At 41.5% G+C, this 21,157-nt stretch overlaps 1 protein-coding gene across 4 annotated transcripts in view; it reads left to right on the top strand.

The window, feature by feature from the left end:
* Nucleotides 1-21,157, top strand: part of LOC122655827 — a 144,389-nt gene that overhangs the window by 4,075 nt on the left and 119,157 nt on the right. For all 4 annotated transcript variants that reach the window (XM_043850188.1, XM_043850185.1, XM_043850187.1 and 1 more), the window contains exons 3-4: nt 8,739-8,939; nt 9,713-9,796. In XM_043850188.1, coding sequence (XP_043706123.1) covers nt 8,739-8,939; nt 9,713-9,796 — 285 coding nt within the window. The remainder of the gene's footprint in view (nt 1-8,738; nt 8,940-9,712; nt 9,797-21,157) is intronic.

Here is a 21,157-nt window from a genome sequence, read left to right as displayed (position 1 = left end):
GTAGTGATTTCCCAATTACAATTGGGTTACATCAAGGATCAGCTTTAGGTCCTTATTTGTTTGCGCTTATCATAGATGATTTATCCAGAGACATTCAAGATGATGTTCTTCGGTGTATGGTTTTTGCTGATGATATTGTTATGGTGGATGAAAAACAGAGATTAACTCCAAGTTGGAGTTATGTAGATCAACTTTGGAATTAAAAGGTTTTAAGATAAGTAGAATGAAAACGGAGTATATGGTGTGTAACTTTAGTTACACTAGGACGGATAATGAGGGGGTGAAAATTGATGAGACGAAGATTAAAGTAATTATTTTTGGTATCGGGGCTCAATCATAAATAAAGAAGGTGATATAGATGATGATGTTTCGCAGAGAATTAAAATAGGATGGCTGAAGTGGAGAGGTGCGTCCGGAGTGTTGTGTGATCTACGTATTCCTTTAAAACTTGAAGTAAATTTTATAGCGACAGTCGTGTAGAATGTTGGGCAGTTAAGAAGCATCATATGGATAAATTTGGTGTAGCGGAGATGAGGATCTTGAGATGGATGAGTGGCAAAACTAGGTAGGATAAAGTAAGGAATGATCATATTAGAGCTGATTTGGGAGTAGCTTTGATAAATGATAAGCTATGAGAAAGTCGTTTGAGGTGGTATGGCCATGTTTAATGGAGGTCTTTGGATGCTCCAGTATGGAGGAGTGATTTTATTCAGATTGAATGAACTAAAAGGGCTAGGGGCAGACCTAAAATGACCTTAGGAGAAGTGGTGAGGAAAGACATGCATAGCTTGTGCCTTGTATCGAGTATGACCTCAAATAAAGCTGATTGGAGGGCAAGGATACATATAGCTGACCCCATTTAGTTGGGATAAGACCGAGTTATTGTTATAATATTTGTTCATGTTAAAATAATGTATGTTTTTAGGCCCTACCTGATAGGGGTAGTTTTGACCTTTTTCCCCCTTTCCCCCTCCTAGCCGATTCCTAGTTAGTATTACTAATTAGAATCAGCTAGGATGGTTCTCCTAGTTCAAGTCTGATTAGATGTAACTCTTTAATATAAATAAAAGGGCTTGGTGATCTCTGGAATCACTCAAGCATTCAGATCTCAAGGCTGTTCACATGGTATATCAGAGCCTGTTCTGATCTAATAAACAGCTTTCTCAGTTTTTTTGGTTTTTTTTCTTTCCCTCCCCTCCACGGTTTCTAGCTCTCTCTTCTCTATCACTCTCGGCTCTTCTCTCTCATTTAGGGCAACAACTATGAGGTGAACCTGCTAAGGATTTAGATGCTGTCCTGCATACCACCTCATTAAAGATGCAGATCATTGGTGTGCCCTAATTCTGCCGGCAGAACTTCTCCAACCTTGAAGATCGAGTTCTTAATACAATTGAAGATCGATTCTTCCTTTTTTTGGAGTTTTTTTCCTGCTATACTTGGTGCACACCTTCTTTGTTTGAAGACTGCAGGAGTGGATTTCAATCAATTAAAATCCAGCCCTGCAATTTCTCCAAACCCAGGTTTTCTTAATTTTTTTCAAATTAGGGTTTCTAATTGGCTCATCCAACAGTGCTGCTTTTTGGAGGATATATTCCCCACTACCAGAGGAGTACTCGACCTGTTTTTCAGCCTATTCTGATGGCTGAAAGTGCTGCAATTTCAAAACCCATCATCTACCTTCGATTCAGGTATTTCCCAGTTAGGGTTTTCTTAATCTTCTTCTGAAGCTGCTGGTTTTTTTGAGGGACTGCTTCCTTACTATCTCAGAGGGATTCCATCATACTTGTGGCCTCTTTTCCTCAGTTCTAGTCACTTCTTCATCATCTACAGCTCTTGCGATTTGGATTTTCTTCATAGTCCTAATTGGAGTCTACTTTATTATTGGGTTCCTTGTTTTTGAGAACAATCTGATCTTCTTAAGGAGGTGACTCGATTCTGTTTGGAGATCTTATTGCTGATTGGTTTGAGATAACCTTCTTCATCTCAATTGCATATCAAGCACCATGCCTGATTCTGATGTATCTACTGGTTCGGATGATCAAGTCACTTCTGGACCTGATGCACAAACTCGACAAGAGTATCTTCCCTTTGCTGCCTCCATCAAACTTGATGGAATTAACTATCTCATGTGGTCCAGATCAACCTATCTCATCATTGCTGGCTGTGGTCTCACTGGACACATTACTGGTACTTCAGTAAAGCCTTCCACTGCAGGTCCTCTACAGGCTTGATGGATCCTCTAATGACTCTCAGGTCATGGCTTCTCTTCTTAATTCTATGCAACAAGATCTTGCCAATGGCTATTTACTTCTAGAGACTGCTGCCCAGATATAGATGGCTGCCAAAGAAACTTATGGACAGGTTGGTAACGATGCTCAGGTTTATGAATTACGAAAAAAAATTCATGAAACCACTCAGACGGACCTCTCCATTTCCAAGTATTATGCTCTCCTACGAAGTCTATGGCAACACCTGGATCATTACACTGATTACCAGCCCACTAATCCTACTGATATTGCTGCCTATCGCAAGCATGATGACAAAATCAGAGTATATGACTTCCTCGTTGGCTTAAATGTGGAATATGATCAGATTCGGGTCCAGGTACTCAGCAGAATCCCTTTTCCTACTTTGGAACAGTCCTATGCCTTACTGAAGAAAACAGGCGAACTGCTATGTTACACACTCCCACCAGTGATCGATCAGCTCTAAAAACTGCTGCCACTGCTGTTCCTACAACTGATGGGTTTTTTACTACTAGTGACTCTTCTAAAGGAACCGTGAAGTATGAGCATTATAATAGGCCATATCATACCAAGGCCACTTGTTGGAAACTCCATGGTAAACCGGCTGACTTTGAAGCGAAACGTGCTGCCCGGAAGTCGAAAAACAAAGCCAATCATACTGAGGTTGTCACTACTACTCCTACTACTGACACTGGTCTATTCAAGGAAGAACTTCAAGTATTCCGTTGTATGTTACAGGCTTCCGCTGCTTCTACTACATCGACTCTTGCCAGTTCTTCCACCATTCCAGGTTCAAATTTTGCCCATTCAGGTATTTCATTTGCTGGTCATTGTGCATCGGTAGTCTCTTCTCCTTGGATCATAGACTCCGATGCCATTGATCACATGACTGGACACTCCAGTTTATTTCATCGTTATTCTCCTGCCTCTGGGAAAGACAAAGTTCGAGTCGCTGATGGTTCCCTCTCTTCTGTCTCTGGGAAAGGATCTATCAGTTGCTCTCCTTCTCTAACCTTATCCTTTGTTTTACATATACCTAATTTTACCACTAATCTTTTATCCATTAGTAGTCTTACCCGTGACCTAAATTGCAAAGTAACATTTTTTCCTTTACATTGTGTTTTTCAGGATCTGGCAACGGGGGGGACGATTGGATGTGGTAAGCTGCATGGTGGATTATATTTGCTTCATGATGGGAGTCCTCCTCCAACATCACTTCCATCTCCCATTCATCAAAATTCACTAGTCTCTTCTGAACTTCGATAGTGGCATAACCGATTGGGTCATCCCCCTTTAGGAACTTTATCCTTTTTATTTCCAGCATTAGTTAAACAATGTAATAAGGAAGAATTTTTCTGTGAACCTTGTGTTTTGGCTAAACAACATCGTTCCACTTACTCTATTTCTAATAAACGTAGTTCTTCTCCTTTTAACATTGTTCATACTGATGTGTGGGGTCTTAGTCGAAAGCAATTTCTTTCTGGACATCGTTGGTTTGCTTCTTTCATTGACTGTCATTCTAGGAGTACATGGATATATTTAATGCATAACAAAAGTGATGTTTTCTCTTGCGTTCAGAATTTTCACAAGTTGGTTCAGACCCAATACAATGCTACACTCCAAATATTAAGGAGTGACAATGGCAAAGAATATATGGATGGTCGGTTCCAACACTACCTTGCTGCCCATGGGATACTCCATCAAACCAGTTGGGTCGATACCCCCCCAAAATGGTGTAGCGAAAGAAAAACCGCCACCTCCTAGAGGTGGCTCAGGCTCTCATGTTTGCCGTATTGTTCCTCCCCAATATTGGGGCGATGCTGTCCTTATCTTGCTGCCTATCTTATTAATAGGATGCCCACCTGAGTCCTTGACTCCCGCACCCCTGTGGACATTTTACAGGGTTCTTCAGCCTTTGTGGTTCCCCCTAAAATCTTTGGTTGTGTCTGTTATGCTACGGATACTCGTTCCCCAAGCAAACTTGACCATCGTGGCCTTCGTTGCATTTTCTTGGGATATTCTCCATCCCAAAAGGGTTATAAATGTTACCATCCCCCTACCCGTCGTACCCTCATAAGTATGGATGTTGTTTTTCATGAAGCTCTCTCCTATTATCCGACGACTCATCTTCACGGGGAGATTTCCAATGAAGATGTATTAATTGAGCTTCCTGCTTAACTTCCTGTACATAACCAGCCTAACCCCACCCCTCCTGCTCGTCCCACATCTTCTAACGAAGACAACGAGGATCTTACACAGGGGGAGAACTTGGATACTGGTAATGATAAAAATCCTATTTAGGGGGAGCTAACTCCAGTTCAACAAACTATTGGAGAATTTCAGAAGAGAATTAATGAATCCAATCTCAAAACTTACCAGAGAGGATGTCCCAAACAAAGGCAGCCTCAATCCATTGTAGCACCAGTTCCCATCCAGTTGCCGACTCTGGAACCAGATCATTCTCCTATTCCAGGTAATATCTCTTCTCTTGAACTTCCTATTGCTCATCGCAAAGGTATTCGGGCTTGCACTCGACATCCTATTTCTCATGTTGTCTCTTATGAATCTCTTTCTCCATCTTTTCATGCATTTGTTTCTTCTCTTTCTTCTGTTCGTATTCCCCAGAATTGGCAGGAGGCTCTTACAGATGGAAAGTGGAAGGCAACAATGATGGAAGAAATGAAAGCCTTACAAAAAAATGATACATGGGAGCTTGTGGTTCTTCCTCCAGGAAAAAAACTAGTTGGATGTAAATGGGTGTTTGTGGTGAAACAGAAGGTAGATGGCACTGTGGATCGATATAAAGCACAATTGGTGGCAAAGGGATTTACTCAGACTTATGGGATCGACTACCTGGAGACCTTTGCACCTGTTGCCAAACTTAACACTATTAGAGTGCTACTATCCTGTGCTATAAATCTAGGATGGGAATTGCAGCAACTAGATGTGAAGAATGCCTTCCTCCATGGAGTGCTTGAAGAGGAAGTATATATGAATATTCCACCTGGTTTCTTATGTGATAAGACCAGGGGCAAGGTATGTAAATTGAAGCGTGCTTTATACGGGTTGAAGCAGTCACCCCGTGCATGGTTTGGAAGGTTCCATAAAGCTATGGTTTCTGTAGGATATAAACAGAGTAATGCTGACCACACTCTGTTTATCAAAAGGAATGGTGAAAAAATAACCATTCTCATAGTCTATGTGGATGACATTGTTGTAACCGGAAACAAGGTACTAAAACTCGGGTCTCGGTGCCAACTCGACTCTTGGAAAAACCGAGACGAGTCGAGATCTCGCCGAGTTGGTGCATTTTTTTTTTTTTCAACTCAAAGCCTCAACTTTGGGTCAACCCAAGATCTGGACCCGAGATCCGAGATCTCGCCGAGATATGTCGAGTTTTGTCCAATTAGGTAAGGTATTTAAGTGGTAGGTGGGTTAAAATAATGGGTTGAAACCGAGATCCAACCGAGATATTGCACTTTTGAGACTCGCAGGCAATCTCGTCTCGAGATTTCGAAAATCCGAGAAACTCGGCGAGATCTCAAACCTTGACCGGAAATGATAATGATGAGATCAGCAAATTGAAGACTTTCCTTGGCCGTGAATTTGAAATAAAAGATATGGGGAAGTTAAAGTATTTTCTAGGGATAGAAGTTGCTCGATCCTCTAAAGACATATTTCTCTCTCAAAGAAAATATATCCTAGATTTATTGTCTGAGACTGGGATGTTAGGGTGTCAACCTTCTGATACACCTCTGGAAGCTACTACACGGCTCAAGGAAAAGGAAGATGAACCGGTTGACAAAGGCCGTTATCAGAGGCTAGTGGGAAAACTTATTTACCTATCTCATACACGGCCAGATTTAGCCATTGCCGTGAGTATGATAAGCCAGTTCATGCATGATCCTTGTTCCTCTCACATGGATGGTGTTCTTCGAATCCTCCGGTACTTGAAGTCAGCCCCGGGAAAAGGAATTCTCTTGTCTCCTCATGACCATCTTCGAGTTGAAGCTTATACTGATGACTATTGGGCTGGATCCTCTGATAGAAAGTCCATCTCCGGCTATTGCTCATTTGTTGGTGGGAATCTTGTCACATGGCGTAGTAAAAAGCAGAACGTAGTGGCAAGGTCTAGTGTTGAAGCCAAATTTCATGCCATGGCTCAAGGTATTTGCGAATTGTTGTGGCTTAAAGGTTTATTGCAAGATCTTGGTGCTCCTGTCCGTCTTCCCATGATGTTATATTGTGACAAGAAGGTTGCCATTAGCATTGCTCACAATCCCGTTCAACATGATCGTACCAAACATGTGGAGGTCGATAGACACTTTAGCATAGAAAAACTGGAAGAAGGGCTAGTCTGTGTTCCTTTTGTGAAGTCTGCTGACCAATTAGCCGATGTGTTCACTAAGGGGTTAAGTGGGAAAGTCTTTCATCCTATTTTAGTCAAGTTGGGCATGTTTGATATTTATGCTTCAACTTGAGGGGGGGTGTTAAAATAATGTATGTTTTTAGGCCCTACCCGATAGGGGTAGTTTTGACCTTTTTCCCCCTTTCCCCCTCCTAGCCGATTCCTAGTTAGTATTACTAATTAGAATCAGCTAGGGTGGTTCTCCTAGTTCAAGTCTGATTAGATTAGTTGTGTTTTTATTCATAGTTCAAGTCTGATTAGATGTAACTCTTTAATATAAATAAAAGGGCTTGGTGATCTCTGGAATCGCTCAAGCATTCAGATCTCAAGGCTGTTTACAGTTCAATATTTTTAAAAAACTGAACTAGAGATTGGGGCACAGGGCACTACATGGGCATGGAAGTGGTTTGTGATTCCTCTTTTGGTTGAAACAGAATTCTTGATTTCATTGTGTTCAGGGAAACGTCAAGAGATCACCCAGGTGAGTGATATCTTGAAATTGCTCCTAGCAGAAAATGCCCTTCCAGGATGATGCTGGCAATTCTGTCTGTTAGACAGGTCAAGTAGGCGGGTTGGTTCCTCTGTCGTAGCCAGGGAGCTCTTGGAGAGGAGACCTTAGGATAAATTGCTAAAACAAACGGTAGGGGAGGATCGACCCATTCAGTATAATTCCGAAGAAAGACTGTTGGCAGCAGGTGGAGACATTTCTTTGGACGTATGATTGGGCCCTGCAGTGGTAGAACCTGGTGTACCAGGCGTACTCCTTCACATTTCTTCTCTTATGATTTTTGCTACTTTGGGCATTTATTTGCGAAAACTTCTGGAATTAAAATTGCTCAAATAAGCCTCGCTGACTGGTACCTGAGCAATTCTTCCTGTTGCTTTTACAGAACTTCCTGCATCATCAAACCGTTCTAAGTCTGGATTGGCCAGTTGTCAAGTTTCAGCTTCAAATTCAATCTTTTACCCTCCCATATATGTTCATGTACCCCTCTTTGTATTCCTGGATTTTTTTGTCTTGCTACCTAGCCAACTTGGATTGGCTGAAACTTGGCACGTGGGTAGGAGACATTGGGGTCAACATGTCCACAAAATTGGGCGGGCCCCCATTGGAGCTGCCACATGGCAGACATTTTATGTCAGGTGCGATTTCTTAAATCACTTAAATGGAGATGCCACATGATAGACCCTTTTGTTTATTTCAATGATTTTGCCAAAATTTTGTAAATCTATAATGACTTATTTTTCTTTTAAACAGAATCACTGAAATATTTCCAACCTCCATTCCTACAAAATTGGACCAAAATGAAACAGTTCAGTTTATTGTAGAAGACTTTGTCAGAATCTGCTTCCATGTTGAGTGGGATGTTTGAGTTGGAGCTGATTGGATCGATTTGATGGTTTAAGGTAACATGAGAAGAGGGGGGGGGGGGGGAGTGCTTTAGAGTATGAAGATTAAACATACACCAGTCCAATTGTTTAATGGGTCAGGTTGGATGAATTTTCTTCATCAACTGGCGTTGGATGAGCTTATCCAGTTTTATGTGTACACATTCTGGTTTGCCTACTTATGATCCTTGGTCAACTTGTCCGGCAGATGTTTTGTTCTCAGTTATTTGTTAGATATTTTAGATCCTGCTCTCTTATCAGAGAAGAGTGATTAGGAGGAAGGAGGTGATAGAAGTATTCTATATTATTCCTCCACATGGAAAGATCAGATATTGGTGCTCTAAAGAACAGATTTGATTATGGGCTCTAAGGAAGAGTAGATCTATATTTTTGCAAATTGAAAGGTCAGAATAACCTAATGATATAACATGCCTCAATATGCTATCAAAAGGTGGAAGCTTTGAATCTGTGAATTTTTCATAGTGACTTCTATATGTTGCACACTTTTTCCAGTTGTTTGGTGTCTTTACTGATAGTAAGTCAATAATATTACCCAAAATTGGTTTTTCTTCCATAAATTATTATTTTTTTTAAAGAGAGATTGAACTGTTGTTGTTAGAAAGTATTATTACTTACCGATCCTCACTTTTTGGTACTAATGTTGAGCAACTCACATGAGGCTGTTGTTGTTGTAGGATCATAAAAGATACAAGGAGCCCACGTCACTTTTTGAACACTTTCTTGTAGTGGGTCTTCATTCAGATGCTAATCTTGAGGCTGTTGAGGATGCATTTGCCAAAAGGAAGATATGGGAATCAGAGATGGGTAAATCTGAAATAATGGATCTCAAAATGATACAATGTCGCGCCCCTTCAATTCCAACATTTGACCCTCAGGTTGATTATGCTGATGATATCAACTCTAATTTGCTGTATTTTGGTAGAATAGTCAACATCATACCTATTTTCTTGTCCTACATTAAAAAAGTGCAAAGACTGAAATTTTTGGGGGTTCATTTATTTGCATTTTTGGTATGCTTGTGAGTTGTGCAGGTTCTCGGACTCCTCCTTTCTGGTTTTTCATGCTAGTGCTCCCGCTTTGGAAAAAAAATTGATGATACTAGTGATTTTGTATCCTTCTTGGTGTTTAGCATTAGGAAATCCAATTGTTTGCTGGCTTTGAAAGATTGTCCTTCAAGTCTCTCAGTGAAAATGACAAATAGCTGCCTTATTTTTAATTCAAAATCTCAAATTTAACATCTATCAAGGGAAAGCTCAGATTACCCTCATCCAGTATGGTATAATGGATTAGGGTCTAACAAGAAATCTAAAATGTTTGTAATGGGTTTACATGAGTTAAAAAAATTATTAGTTTTTTTGAAAAAAAAAAACTATTCCAAGTAATTTAATAAATTTTATTAGTGACAATGGTGGTGATCATCAATACTTTCCCTCAATAATGTTAAGTTGGAGTTTTTAAATTTAAAAGGCTGTAACTCTGGTGCAAGTGCTGCTATCTCTTACTCGGTTAAATTAAAATTCTTGCAACAGCTTTTAAATTTCTGCACATGCTTCTTAAATCTTTGTAGCTTTTCATGGTTGTGTCATGTCTATGGGTTGCATTCCATGTTTGTTATTGATTGTACTGAAAACTGACTTCATACCTGCAGATTCTTTTTCAATATCCTCGTGGAAGGAAGTTAGCTGTGCAACCGAAGGATTTACTTGCCTTTTGTTTTCCTGGAGGTGTCAAGGTATGGTGATATGGATTCCCTTCATGTCATGCTTTTCATGTTTTAACAAGCTAGTTCCTTCTGAAGGAATTGAGAGAGAGGCAGAATCGTTGAGAGTTATTGCTCACCCCTTGGATCACATATGTAATTGTTAACAAAACAGAAATTTAGGAATGGTTTGAATGATCAATGTGATCACCAAGCAATATATTTATAACTCCAAAGTAGATGACAGAATTACAATTAAACCCCCATGTAGCCGACTCTACTGGCTATGGGAAAACACCCAAAAATACCCAAAATATCCTCTCGGTTTACATAATTCAACACTCCCCCTCAAGTTGGTGCATAGATATCACACATGCCCAACTTGACTAAACTATGATGAAACAATTTTCCACTCAGTCCTTTAGTGAAGATATCAACAAGTTGATCACTGGACTTCAAAAAAAGGATACAAATCTGCCCACTCTCTAACTTCTCCTTAATGAAGTGTTTGTCAATCTCCACATGCTTGGTACGGTCATGCTGCACTGGATTGTGGGCAATGCTGATCGTTGTTTTGTTGTCACAGTACAACATCATTGGACGATGAACAGAAGCACTAATATCTTGGAGTAAACTCTAAAGCCACAATAACTCACATATGCCGTGGGCCATAGCATGGAATTCTACTTCAGCGCTGGATCTTACAACAACATTTTGTTTTTTACTACGCCATGTGACAAGATTACCTCCTACAAATGTACAATACCCTGAGGTTGATTTCCTGTCAGGGTTACCACCCTAGTCAGCACTCAACATCAGTGTAAGCCTCAACGGAGATGATCATGCGGAGATAGGAGAATCCCTTTTCCTGGAGCTGATTTCAACTAATGAAGAATACGAAGAACATCAGTCATATGAGTGGAGTAGGGATCATGCATGAACTGACTGACCAAACTTACTGTAAATTGCAATGTCCGGTCTGGTGTGGGAGAGATAAATAAATTTTCCCACCAACCCTTGGTATTGACCCTTATTAAACGGATCACCATCCTTCTCTTGCAGACAAGTAGTAGCTTCCAAAGGAGTGTCGCAAGGATGACATCCTAACAAACTAGTCCCTGAGAATAGGTTTAGAACATACTTCCTTTGGGAGAGAAAAATGCCTCTGGAAGAATGGGCAACTTCAATCCCAAGGAAGTACCTAAGCTGTCCTAGATCTTTTATTTCAAATTCTTGTCCCAAGAAAGTCTTCAAGTGAGAAACTTCATCTGCATCATTACTAGTCACAACTATGTCATCGACATAGACTATAAAAAGAGTGATGTTATCTCTATTTCGCTTGATGAACAAGGTGTGATCAGCATTACTCTGTTTGTATCCTATAGAGATCATTGCTTTATGGAACCTGCCAAACCAAGCCCGAGGAGATTGCTTCAGCCCATATAATGCTCACTTCAGCCTGCAAACCTTCTGATGAGTTTTGTCACCAGAAAAAACCTGGAGGAATCTCCATATAAACTTCCTCTTCTAGCTCTCTATGGAGAAAGGCATTTTTCAAGTCCAATTGCTGTAAATCCCAGCCTAGATTGACAACATATGACAGTAAAACCCAAACAATATTCAACTTTGCAACTGGGGCAAAAGTCTCCGTATAATCGATCCCATAGGTCTGAGTAAAACCCTTAGCCATAAGTCTGACCTTGTACCCATCTACTGTCCCATCCACCTTTTGCTTGACAATAAACACCCATTTACAACCGACTGGTTTCTTGCCTGGAGGAAGAACCACTAGTTCTCACGTCTCATTTTTGAACAAGGCCTTCATCTCTTCCATCATAGTTGCTTTCCACTTTGGATCTGCAATTGCCTCCTGCTACTTTTGTGGAATAGAAACAGAGGAAAGAGAAGATACAAATGCACGATAGGAAGAAGGTAAGGAATCATAGGAAACAACATTGGATATGGGATGTTGGGTACAAGACCTAATGCCTTTATGAACAACAATAGGTAATTCAAGAGAAGGATCCTTATTAGATGGTGGAGCAGGCTCTAGATCAAGTTCTGACGATTGGAGAAGAGGTACAATAGTGTTGGTAGTATCAACGTGCTCCTTGTGCTTTTGGGTATAGACTTTATCAACATGGATCTAACTTACAGGTTTACGCTCCCCTTGAATAGGGACCAAACTAGATGTTGGAGTGGGGGCTGGAGGAGATGGCTCCCCCTGAATAGGAACCGGTAGTATAGCAAGCACATCTTCAAACCCTGGATCATGCTCCCCCTGAAGAGGTGGCTGAGAGTAATAGGCCAGGGATTCATGGAAGACAATATCCATAGTAACCAGACTGCGCCGAGTAGGAGGATGATAGCACTTGTATCCTTTTTGGGCAGCTGAATAGCCCAAAAAAATACATCGAATGGTAGGAGGGTCAAACTTGCCATGAGGATGATGGTTGCGAGCATAACAAAAACAGCCAAATATTTTTGGTGGCACGACAAAAGAAGAAGGACCCTGGAGGATGTCAATAGGAGCATGGCCAGCAAGAACACGGGTAGGCATGCAGTTGATGAGGTAGGCAGCGGTAAGGACAGCATCACTCCAGTATTGAGAAGGGACCTGCCGGGCAAACATAATAGCCCAAGCAACCTCTAAAAGATGTCGATTCTTCTGTTCAACCACTCCATTCTGGGCAGGAGTGTCAACACAGTTGGTCTGATAAATAATCCCATGTTCAGCCAAATATGCTTGGAATTGACCCTCCATGTACTCTCTACCATTGTCACTTCGCAGAATTTTTAGGGTAGCATACTAGCATTGAACTGGGTCTGAACCATATGATTAAAGAGCTGAAAACAGTGAAAAACCTCACTCTTGTGTTGCATCATGTACACCCATGTAGTACGAGTATAACAGTCGATAAACGAGACAAACCATCTATGACCAGAAATAGAAGCACGACGGGCAGGTCCCCACACATCAGTATGAACTAAAGCAAAAGGGGCTGGAAGCAGCTTGCAAGGCAGATCGCTCAACAGTAAAAGAAGTCAACATAGCAGCCCGACGAGTCTCCTCGGTATGAACCGAAGCAAAGGACTGCTCTAGTGTAGGAAAAGGAGACCGACTAAGAACTTGCACTAGAATAGGATCATACTCTACATTCAGACCTGCCAAGAAGTCATACACATGGATTTTGTCGACGTGTTTGCGATTGGCAGCAATAGCAGAAGCAGTAAAGGGCTGAAAATTGGAGTAATGATTCAATTGCTGCCATAAACTTTTGAGAGCAGTATAGTACCGAGATACGGACAGCTCCTTCTGAGTGGTGCCATGAACCTTCTTGCGAATCTCATACACCTGAGCATCATTCCCTACCTGCCCGTAAGTTTCCTTGGCAGCACTCCAGATTTGATGGGCTGTTTCTAGAAGCAAATAATTGCTAGAGAGGTCCGGTTGCATGGAGTGAAGCAAATAGGACATGACCATAGCATCATGAGACAGCCACCTGTCTTGGAGAGAACTAGGGTCTGCTGGCATGGTGTTAGTCCCAAGAATATGGCTAGTAAGTCTTCGACCAGCAATGGTCAAATATGTAGACCGATACCACGTGAGATAATTAGTGCCATCGAGCTTAATAGGAGCAGCAAGGGGAAGAAAATCTGTCCTGGTCTGTCCATCAATCCCAGAAGTAGCAGAAGAAGTGGAGCCTGTCATGCTTGCATCCAACTAAACACTTGAAGCAGTAATGAATGATGCAGCCAGCACAAAGAGAAAAAAAATCGTGGAATCGATAGAATGGAGAAATCGATCCAAAAAATTGAAGAAACCTGATGGTGGCCAAAAACTCAGAATCAGAGGCTGAAATCAAGGTCGAGTAGCCCCCTTGATGGTAGTACTCCGCTGAAAAAAGCAGCAACAGCAAGCAGCCCTAACCCAAAAATCGATAAATGTCAGGGTTTTATAAAACCCTGGAAGAGAGATCGATTGGGGCTAGGGATCTTCAAAAAAACTGTAGAGGTGGATAGATGCTGTCCTTGGTTGTAGATGAAGCTCCAACAAGGGAAGATCAACCGAAAAAAGGAGTAGAGGCTGGATCTTCAAAAAAAATTGGAGAACCTCCAATACCACAGAGAAGGGGGCAGCACCTATCGGGTAGAAGCAAAAGGTTAGGTCAAGGAAAAAAGGAGGTAGGTTTGAGGACAGCAACTAGATCATATGATCACCCCATTATTGCTGCCCTAAGGTGAAGGAGGGGAACCAAGAAGAAGAGAGAAGATTGTGGGAATGAGAGTGGGATGAAAAAACGATGGGAGGGAGGTGCGTTTTGAAACCCTAGATCAGAGAAAAATTGGCTCTGATGCCATGTTAACAAAACAGAAATTTAGGAATGGCTTGAATGATTAATGTGATCACCAAGCAATATATTTATAACTTCAAAGTAGATGACAAATTTATAATTAAACCCCTATATAGCCGACTATGCTGGCTATGGGAAAAACACCAAAAAATACCCAAAATACCCTCTCGGGTTACATAATTCAACAATAATAAAAAATTACAGCCTAGAATCCTAGATACAAAAGGAAATTGAATTAGACAAGAAATAGGAAACTATTCTATCTAGCATGGAACATGAACTTGCCGAGATCACGGTAATATCTTGTTTTTTTGCACAACCGAGACGAGATTAGAGGCAAAATAGAAGGAATGCATTGTCTCGGCCGAGATCTCGGTTCGACCGATATTGAACCAAACCTTTACATAAAATGGACTTAATTAAACTCAACCGATCCCAGTCGAGATCTTGACTGTTCTCGGTCGTCTCGCTGGTTTCGGCAGGGAAGCTCTAAAAAACACAAAAAACTTAGTTTTGATCCCATTTCGACGGAAAAATCGCCGGATTGTGCGGAGATACTTTAGCAAACATCGAACTTGCAAGATCTTATCCAAAGAACATGCTGATGGTAGTTCGACAGCCTGGTGGCAGTAGTAGTGGACCGATCTCATTAACACCGCCTCTTCTATACCCTAAGATAGAGTACCTTCAGTTTGTTGATGACTCCACTTTTATGTATTGTGTGGAAGAGTACGTGCGATTCTTCAGCAGCACTATGACATGGGAAGCCTATGTGTCACAGACAGAGGCTAATTTGCTTCTGCAGAGTCAATCGAGATCTCGAGGTTTTGATCCTACAGGACACTCGTTTGCATGATAGAATTGGAAATTTGGAATGATGTATTAGTATTTAGTATTGAAATGATCATAGTTGTTAAGGCGCTAGGCGATCCGAGGCATTTGAGATCCTCCCTAAGAGCTTAGGCGGTGCCTAGGCCGCCTAAATCACTTTCCAATATTATTTTTTTAATATATCAGTTTTTTGTGTGAAACAATCAAAACACACATTTGGTTTATATGTTCTTGAAATTAGTCATTTTCAAGTATACCTAGTCTCACATTTGGTTTATGTTGTAATATGGGTTCAAGGGTAGAGTTGTCCTAAGGGTGTTTTTGTCCATGTACCCATTCCAGAATGTTCTTCTTTACATTATAAATAAAGATGGCTGTAGTCACTCTGACTCAAGCGAGTATTCACGGAATTCAACATGGCATCAGAGCCAAAAATACTCCGGGAATATGGGAATTAAATTTTTTTCCTGTTTTTTCCTTTTTTACTCTCTCTCTCTCTTCTTCTTCGTGATTCTGCCCTAAGGACAGCCACCACTGTAGGCTCCTCCACCACCGCAGGCCTCCACCAGCCCTCCTCCACCTTCCGCCAGCCCTCGTAGGCCTTGCCAGCCCTTCCACCACCTTCCGCTACCTCTGCCAGGCCCCGCCATCCCCTCCACCACCTACCGCCACCTCCGCCAAGCTCCGCAGGCCCCTCCACCACCTTCCACCACCTCCTCCAGCCCCGCAGGCCTCTCGCCCTTCTTTTTTCTTCCGCGAGAGGTCCTCTTCCTGGCCGTTATTTTTTACCCACCCTTGATGGTGAGTTGACTCCCACCGAGGGTCCTTTATCTTCCCTCCTTATGTTATGAATTTATGGAGGCTTTATTTCTCCGTTATTTTCTATACCAACCACTATGCCTGATAATTCAAAGATCTCTTCTGCTTCCTCTGGTTCTGATGGTTCGTCGCATAATTCCGTTTCCGTTGAATCCCATCAAGTTAAATGGCAACAATTATCTTTTATGGTCTCGCTCTTGCTTGCTTGCAATTGGTTCCCATGGTCTCTCTGGCTACATCATGGCACTCAGGTCAGGCCTGTTGAGGCTGGTTTCGTACAGGATAGATGGATGAATTCCAATTTCTTGGTCATGTCCTATCTGTTTAATTCCATGGACCAAGAAATTGCCGGGCATTATCTTCCCCTTGATTTGGCTGCGAAAATTTGGAAGACAGCCTAGGACACCTATTCTCAGGTTGGGAATGCCACCCAATGTTATGAACTACGTTAGAAGATCCATTCTACCAAGTAGTTGGAGTTGTCCCTTTCTCGGTATTACAATACCATGTGTACCATGAGGCAGCAATTGGATTTTATGGGGACCTTCACTGCTACCTGTGATGTTGATGCCACGGCCTTCCGGAAGTGGGAGGATGGTTTACGTGTTTTTGATTTTTTGGGCGGACTTAATATTGAGTTTGATCAGATCCGGGCCAACATTTTGAATCAGGACCCACTTCCAACTTTGGAGCAGGCCTATGTGATCCTTTCGGCTGAGGATAGTCAGCGTACACCCATGGTTCATCATTTCATCCTGTTACTAAGGAATAATCGGCCCTTATTTCCGGTTCCCAATCTTCCCATTGAAATTCTTCCCGTTCTGCTACTACTGATTGGACATCTGGTGATCGCCCTCCCATTAAATGCGATCACTGTGGGAAGGAATGGCACACAAAGGACTAATGTTGGAAGCTTCATGGTCGCCTTGTCGATACTCGCGGGCGTGGAAAGGGTGGATCCAATGAGCCAAGTATTACCCGTGCTCATCAGGCAGCTATTGAAGAATAGCTTGATCAATCTCTTTCCCAAGTTGTGGTTGAATTGCAAAATCTACGGGATATGGTGAATTGCTTGGCCCCGCCAGCCCTTCCACCACCTTCCGCCATCTACCGCCAGGCCTCGTTATCCCCTCCACCATCTACCGCCACCTCCGCCAGGCCCCGCATGCCCCTCCACCACCTTCCGCCACCTCCTCCAGTCCCGCAGGCCTCTCGCCCTTCTTTTTTCTCCTACGAGAGGTCCTCTTCCTTGCTGTTATATTTTACCCACCCTTGGTGGTGAGTTGACTCCCACCGAGGGTCCTTTATCTCCCCTCCTTACGTTTTGAATTTATGGAGGCTTTATTTCTCCGTTGTTTTCTATACCAACCACCATGCCTGCCAATTCAGAGATCTCTTCTGCTTCCTCTGGCTCTGATGGTTCATCGCATCATTCCATTTCCGTTGAATCCCATCAAGTTAAATGGCAGTAATTATCTTTTATGGTCTCGCTCTTGCTTGTTTGCAATTGGTTCCTGTGGTCTCTCTGGCTACATCACGGGCACTCAAGTCAGGCTATTTGAGACTGGTTTCGCATAGCATAGATGGATGAATTTCAATTTCTTGGTCCTGTCCTATCCTTAGTTAGTAAGTTCGGGAACGGCAATTGAATGGGAACGGATACGTACGGCAATTAAACGGACTAGACGGTAATAATACTTTTCAAAAATCCGGTTTCATAAAACGCATACGGTAATAATACGGTACGCGTTTAATACGGGTATAATACGGCATAGACGGCAATAATACTTTTAAAAAAACGAACATATATTCATTATATAACATGCATTCATCACCTAATAAACAAAATAATATCATGATTTTATGAACTAAAATAAACACAATAATATAATATGCTATATAACATCTCTAAGATTATCATTTAACATACCAAAATATCAATAATCTACAAGAAATGAATGTAGATTGTCTGAAAATGAGATGAGCAAGTTGATTACCTTATCATTAAATCATTCTTCCAACATTACATTTCTTATTATCTATAATGAGATAACCATATATTTTTAACCAGATGTGTTCTTGTGAAGGGGGATGAGTTCCCACTTCCCAGTTCCCACTAATTAACCAACACAAGACAAGAGGGAGAGTTCCAGATATGGATCTCCACTGTACACGTTAGCTACAAGAGACAGAAAAACAAGAATAAAATAGAATAGAGATTGAGCCGTTCTCGCCAATATCACACCAGATTCATTTGCTTCACTACCACCATCAAAGTTCAAAGACCAGAGAAACAAGAGGAGAGTACAAGACTTAAGTGCCGCTTTGTTGAACGGAGATGGGGAGGATGATTGGAGATGGAGGGCGGCTACTGTTGCCTGCTACGGTTGGATGTTCAACGCAAATCGAAAGGGAAAGTGAAATCATTTCCCTAAATTCTAATCTTTTGGGTATTTTTTTTTATTTAAAAAAAAACGTATAATATGCGTATTATACGAGTATAATACTCGTTTGATTAAAAAATGCATTTTTTATATAAAAATATGGGAAAATACGGGGACGGGAATATTATACATTTAAAAATACGGGGACGCGTATAATACGCGATTTTACTAACTAAGGTCCTATCTGGTTAATTCCATGGACCAAGAAATTGCCAGGCATTATCATCTCCTTCATTCGGCTGCGAAAATTTGGAAGACAGCCTAGGACACCTATTCTCAGGTTGGGAATGTCGCCCAATGTTATGAACTATGTCAGAAGATCCATTCTACCAAGCAATTGGAGTTATCCCTTTCTCAGTATTACAATACCATGCAAGGTTTAAAGTATCGGTATCGGGTATCGTATCGGTCGGGTGATTTTAAGAGACGTATCGTATCGTATCATATCGTTTCGGAGATACGTATCGAACAATACAAATACGCATAGAAATGGTCAAAATACATATGGAAATACACTTCTAGAACAAAAAAATAATATAAATAAGCAATATATAATAAGTGTCATGCATAAAACCTAAAATGATGAATAATGTATAACCAAACAAGTGCATTAAATTGAAATTGTTATAAAAGATGAAGTTTCTCACATGTTGTAATCGTCTATAGCCATGAAGAGTATTGGATAATGCAAAGGATAATGTTGTAGCACTCCTTGATTCGTTTTTTAGTTTAAAAGTGTGAAAAACCAAGATTAAATGCAAGATTTTAGACTCTTGGTTGAGAGTTTTCCTTCATTTTTTCTTTAGATTAGGAATTGTATCGAGTCTGTGAGTGAAAATGGCTTTTTTATGGAATGTATCTGTATGTATCGGTACGTATCGGTATGTATCGGTGATGTATCGAGCCGTATCAGCCGATACGTATCTATACGTATTAAACCACCCACTGAACCCTTTACTGGACGTATCGATGGTATCGGTCGATACATTTTGATACAATTCGAGACAGTTCATTTTTAAAAAAAAGGAGACGTATCGGTATGTATCGTATCGGTATCGGTCCGTATCGTTTCGTATCGGTTGATACTTTAAACCATGATACCATGTGTACCATGTGGCAGTAGTTGGATTTTATGGGGACCTTCACTGCTACCTGTGATGTTGATGCCATGGCCTTCCGGAAGTGGGAGGATGGTTTACATGTTTTTTATTTTTTGGGCGGCCTCAATATTGAGTTTGATCAGATCCGGGCCAACATTTTGAATCAGGACCCACTTCCAACTCTGGAGCAGGCCTATGCGATCCTTTCGGCATAGGATAGTCGGCGTACACCCATGGTTCATCCTGTTACTCAGGAACGATCTACCCTTATTTTCGGTTCTCAGTCTTCCCGTGGAAATTCTTCCCCTTTTGCTACTACTGCTTGGACATCTGGTGATCACCCTCCCATTAAATGCGATCATTGTGGGAAGGAATTGCACCTAAAGGACCGATGCTGGAAGCTTCATGGTCGCCCTGTCGATACTTGTAGGCGTGGAAGGGGGGTGGATCCAATCAGCCAAGTAACACCCGTGCTCATTAGGCAACTACTGAAGAATAGCTTGATCAATCTCTTTCCCAAGTTATGACTGAACTGCAAAAGCTATGGGATATGGTGAATCGCTTGGACACATCTTCTTCGGCATCTGTATCTCCTTCCATGGCTGCCTCGGCTCTCTCTTTGCTTACCAATCCCAATACACCTTCGTCCATAGGTATTTCATTTGGTGGGAACCGCGCCTCAGTCATGCCCGATTCTTGGGTAATTGACTCAGGGGCAACCGACCATATGACAGGTTCTTCATCTCTTTTTTCCAAATATTTTCCTTTATCTGGTCATAATAAAGTTCTTATGGGTCTCTTTCTCCTATCTCGGGGAAGGGACCTGTGCAGTGCACTTCGTCTCTTAGCCTTTCATCTGTGTTACATGTCCCTAAGTTTACTACTAATTTGCTTTCCATTAGTAGCCTAACCAAGGATTTAAACTGCAAAGTAACTTTTTTTCCGAACCATTGTTTGTTTCATGACTTGGCAATGGGCAGTACGATTGCATGTGGTAGAGTGGTTGGTGGTCTGTACGTGCTTGACAGTTCCTCGGCAGCTTTGACATCTCAGTCTACGTCTTTTGATTTTGATTCTGCACTGTTTGAGTTGAATAATTGGCATCGTCGTTTGGGCCATCCACCGATTGGTGTTTTATCTGATTTATTTCCTAGTTTAGTGAAAAGGTGTACTAAACATAATTTTTTTTATGATGCTTGCACTTTGGCAAAGCAAACTAGAAGTATTTTTCCTATTTTTGATAATCGAAGTTTGAGTCCACTTTTTTTGATCCATTATGATGTATGGGGCCTTGCCTGATGTGTTTCTACTTCTGGGTTTCGATGGTTTGTCACTTTCGTTGATTGTTTTAGCCGGACCACTTGGGTCTATTTGATGCATAGTAAAAGGGACGTCTTCACCTGTTTCACTCTATTTCATAAAGTGGTCCAGATCCAGTTCGATGCCAAAGTGAAGATTCTCCGATCAGATAATGGAAAAGAGTACATGGATGGTGCCTTTCGCTCATATTTGGATAGCCATGGAATCATACATCAGACTTCTTGTGTTGACACACCTGTTCAAAATGGAGTGCCTGTACCCAAGAGCCGACATCTATTGGAGGTTACTCGTTCTCTTATGTTTACTATGTCTGTTCCTCCTCGTTTCTGGGGTGATGCTGTCCTTACAACTACTTATCTTATCAATTGGCTTCCCTCACGGGTTTTAGGAAGCTGTTGACCTTTGGAAATTCTGTTTGGGAAATCCACGTTTGTTGTGCCTCCCAAGGTCTTTGGCTGTGTAGTATTTGCCCGGAATCACCATGTACACGGCAAGTTTGATCCCAAAGGGCTACGATGCATTTTT

This window comes from Telopea speciosissima, chromosome 3 (assembly GCF_018873765.1).
Source record: "Telopea speciosissima isolate NSW1024214 ecotype Mountain lineage chromosome 3, Tspe_v1, whole genome shotgun sequence".
Classification (NCBI taxonomy): Eukaryota; Viridiplantae; Streptophyta; class Magnoliopsida; order Proteales; family Proteaceae; genus Telopea; species Telopea speciosissima.
This window is presented reverse-complemented; position numbering and strand designations above follow the sequence as displayed.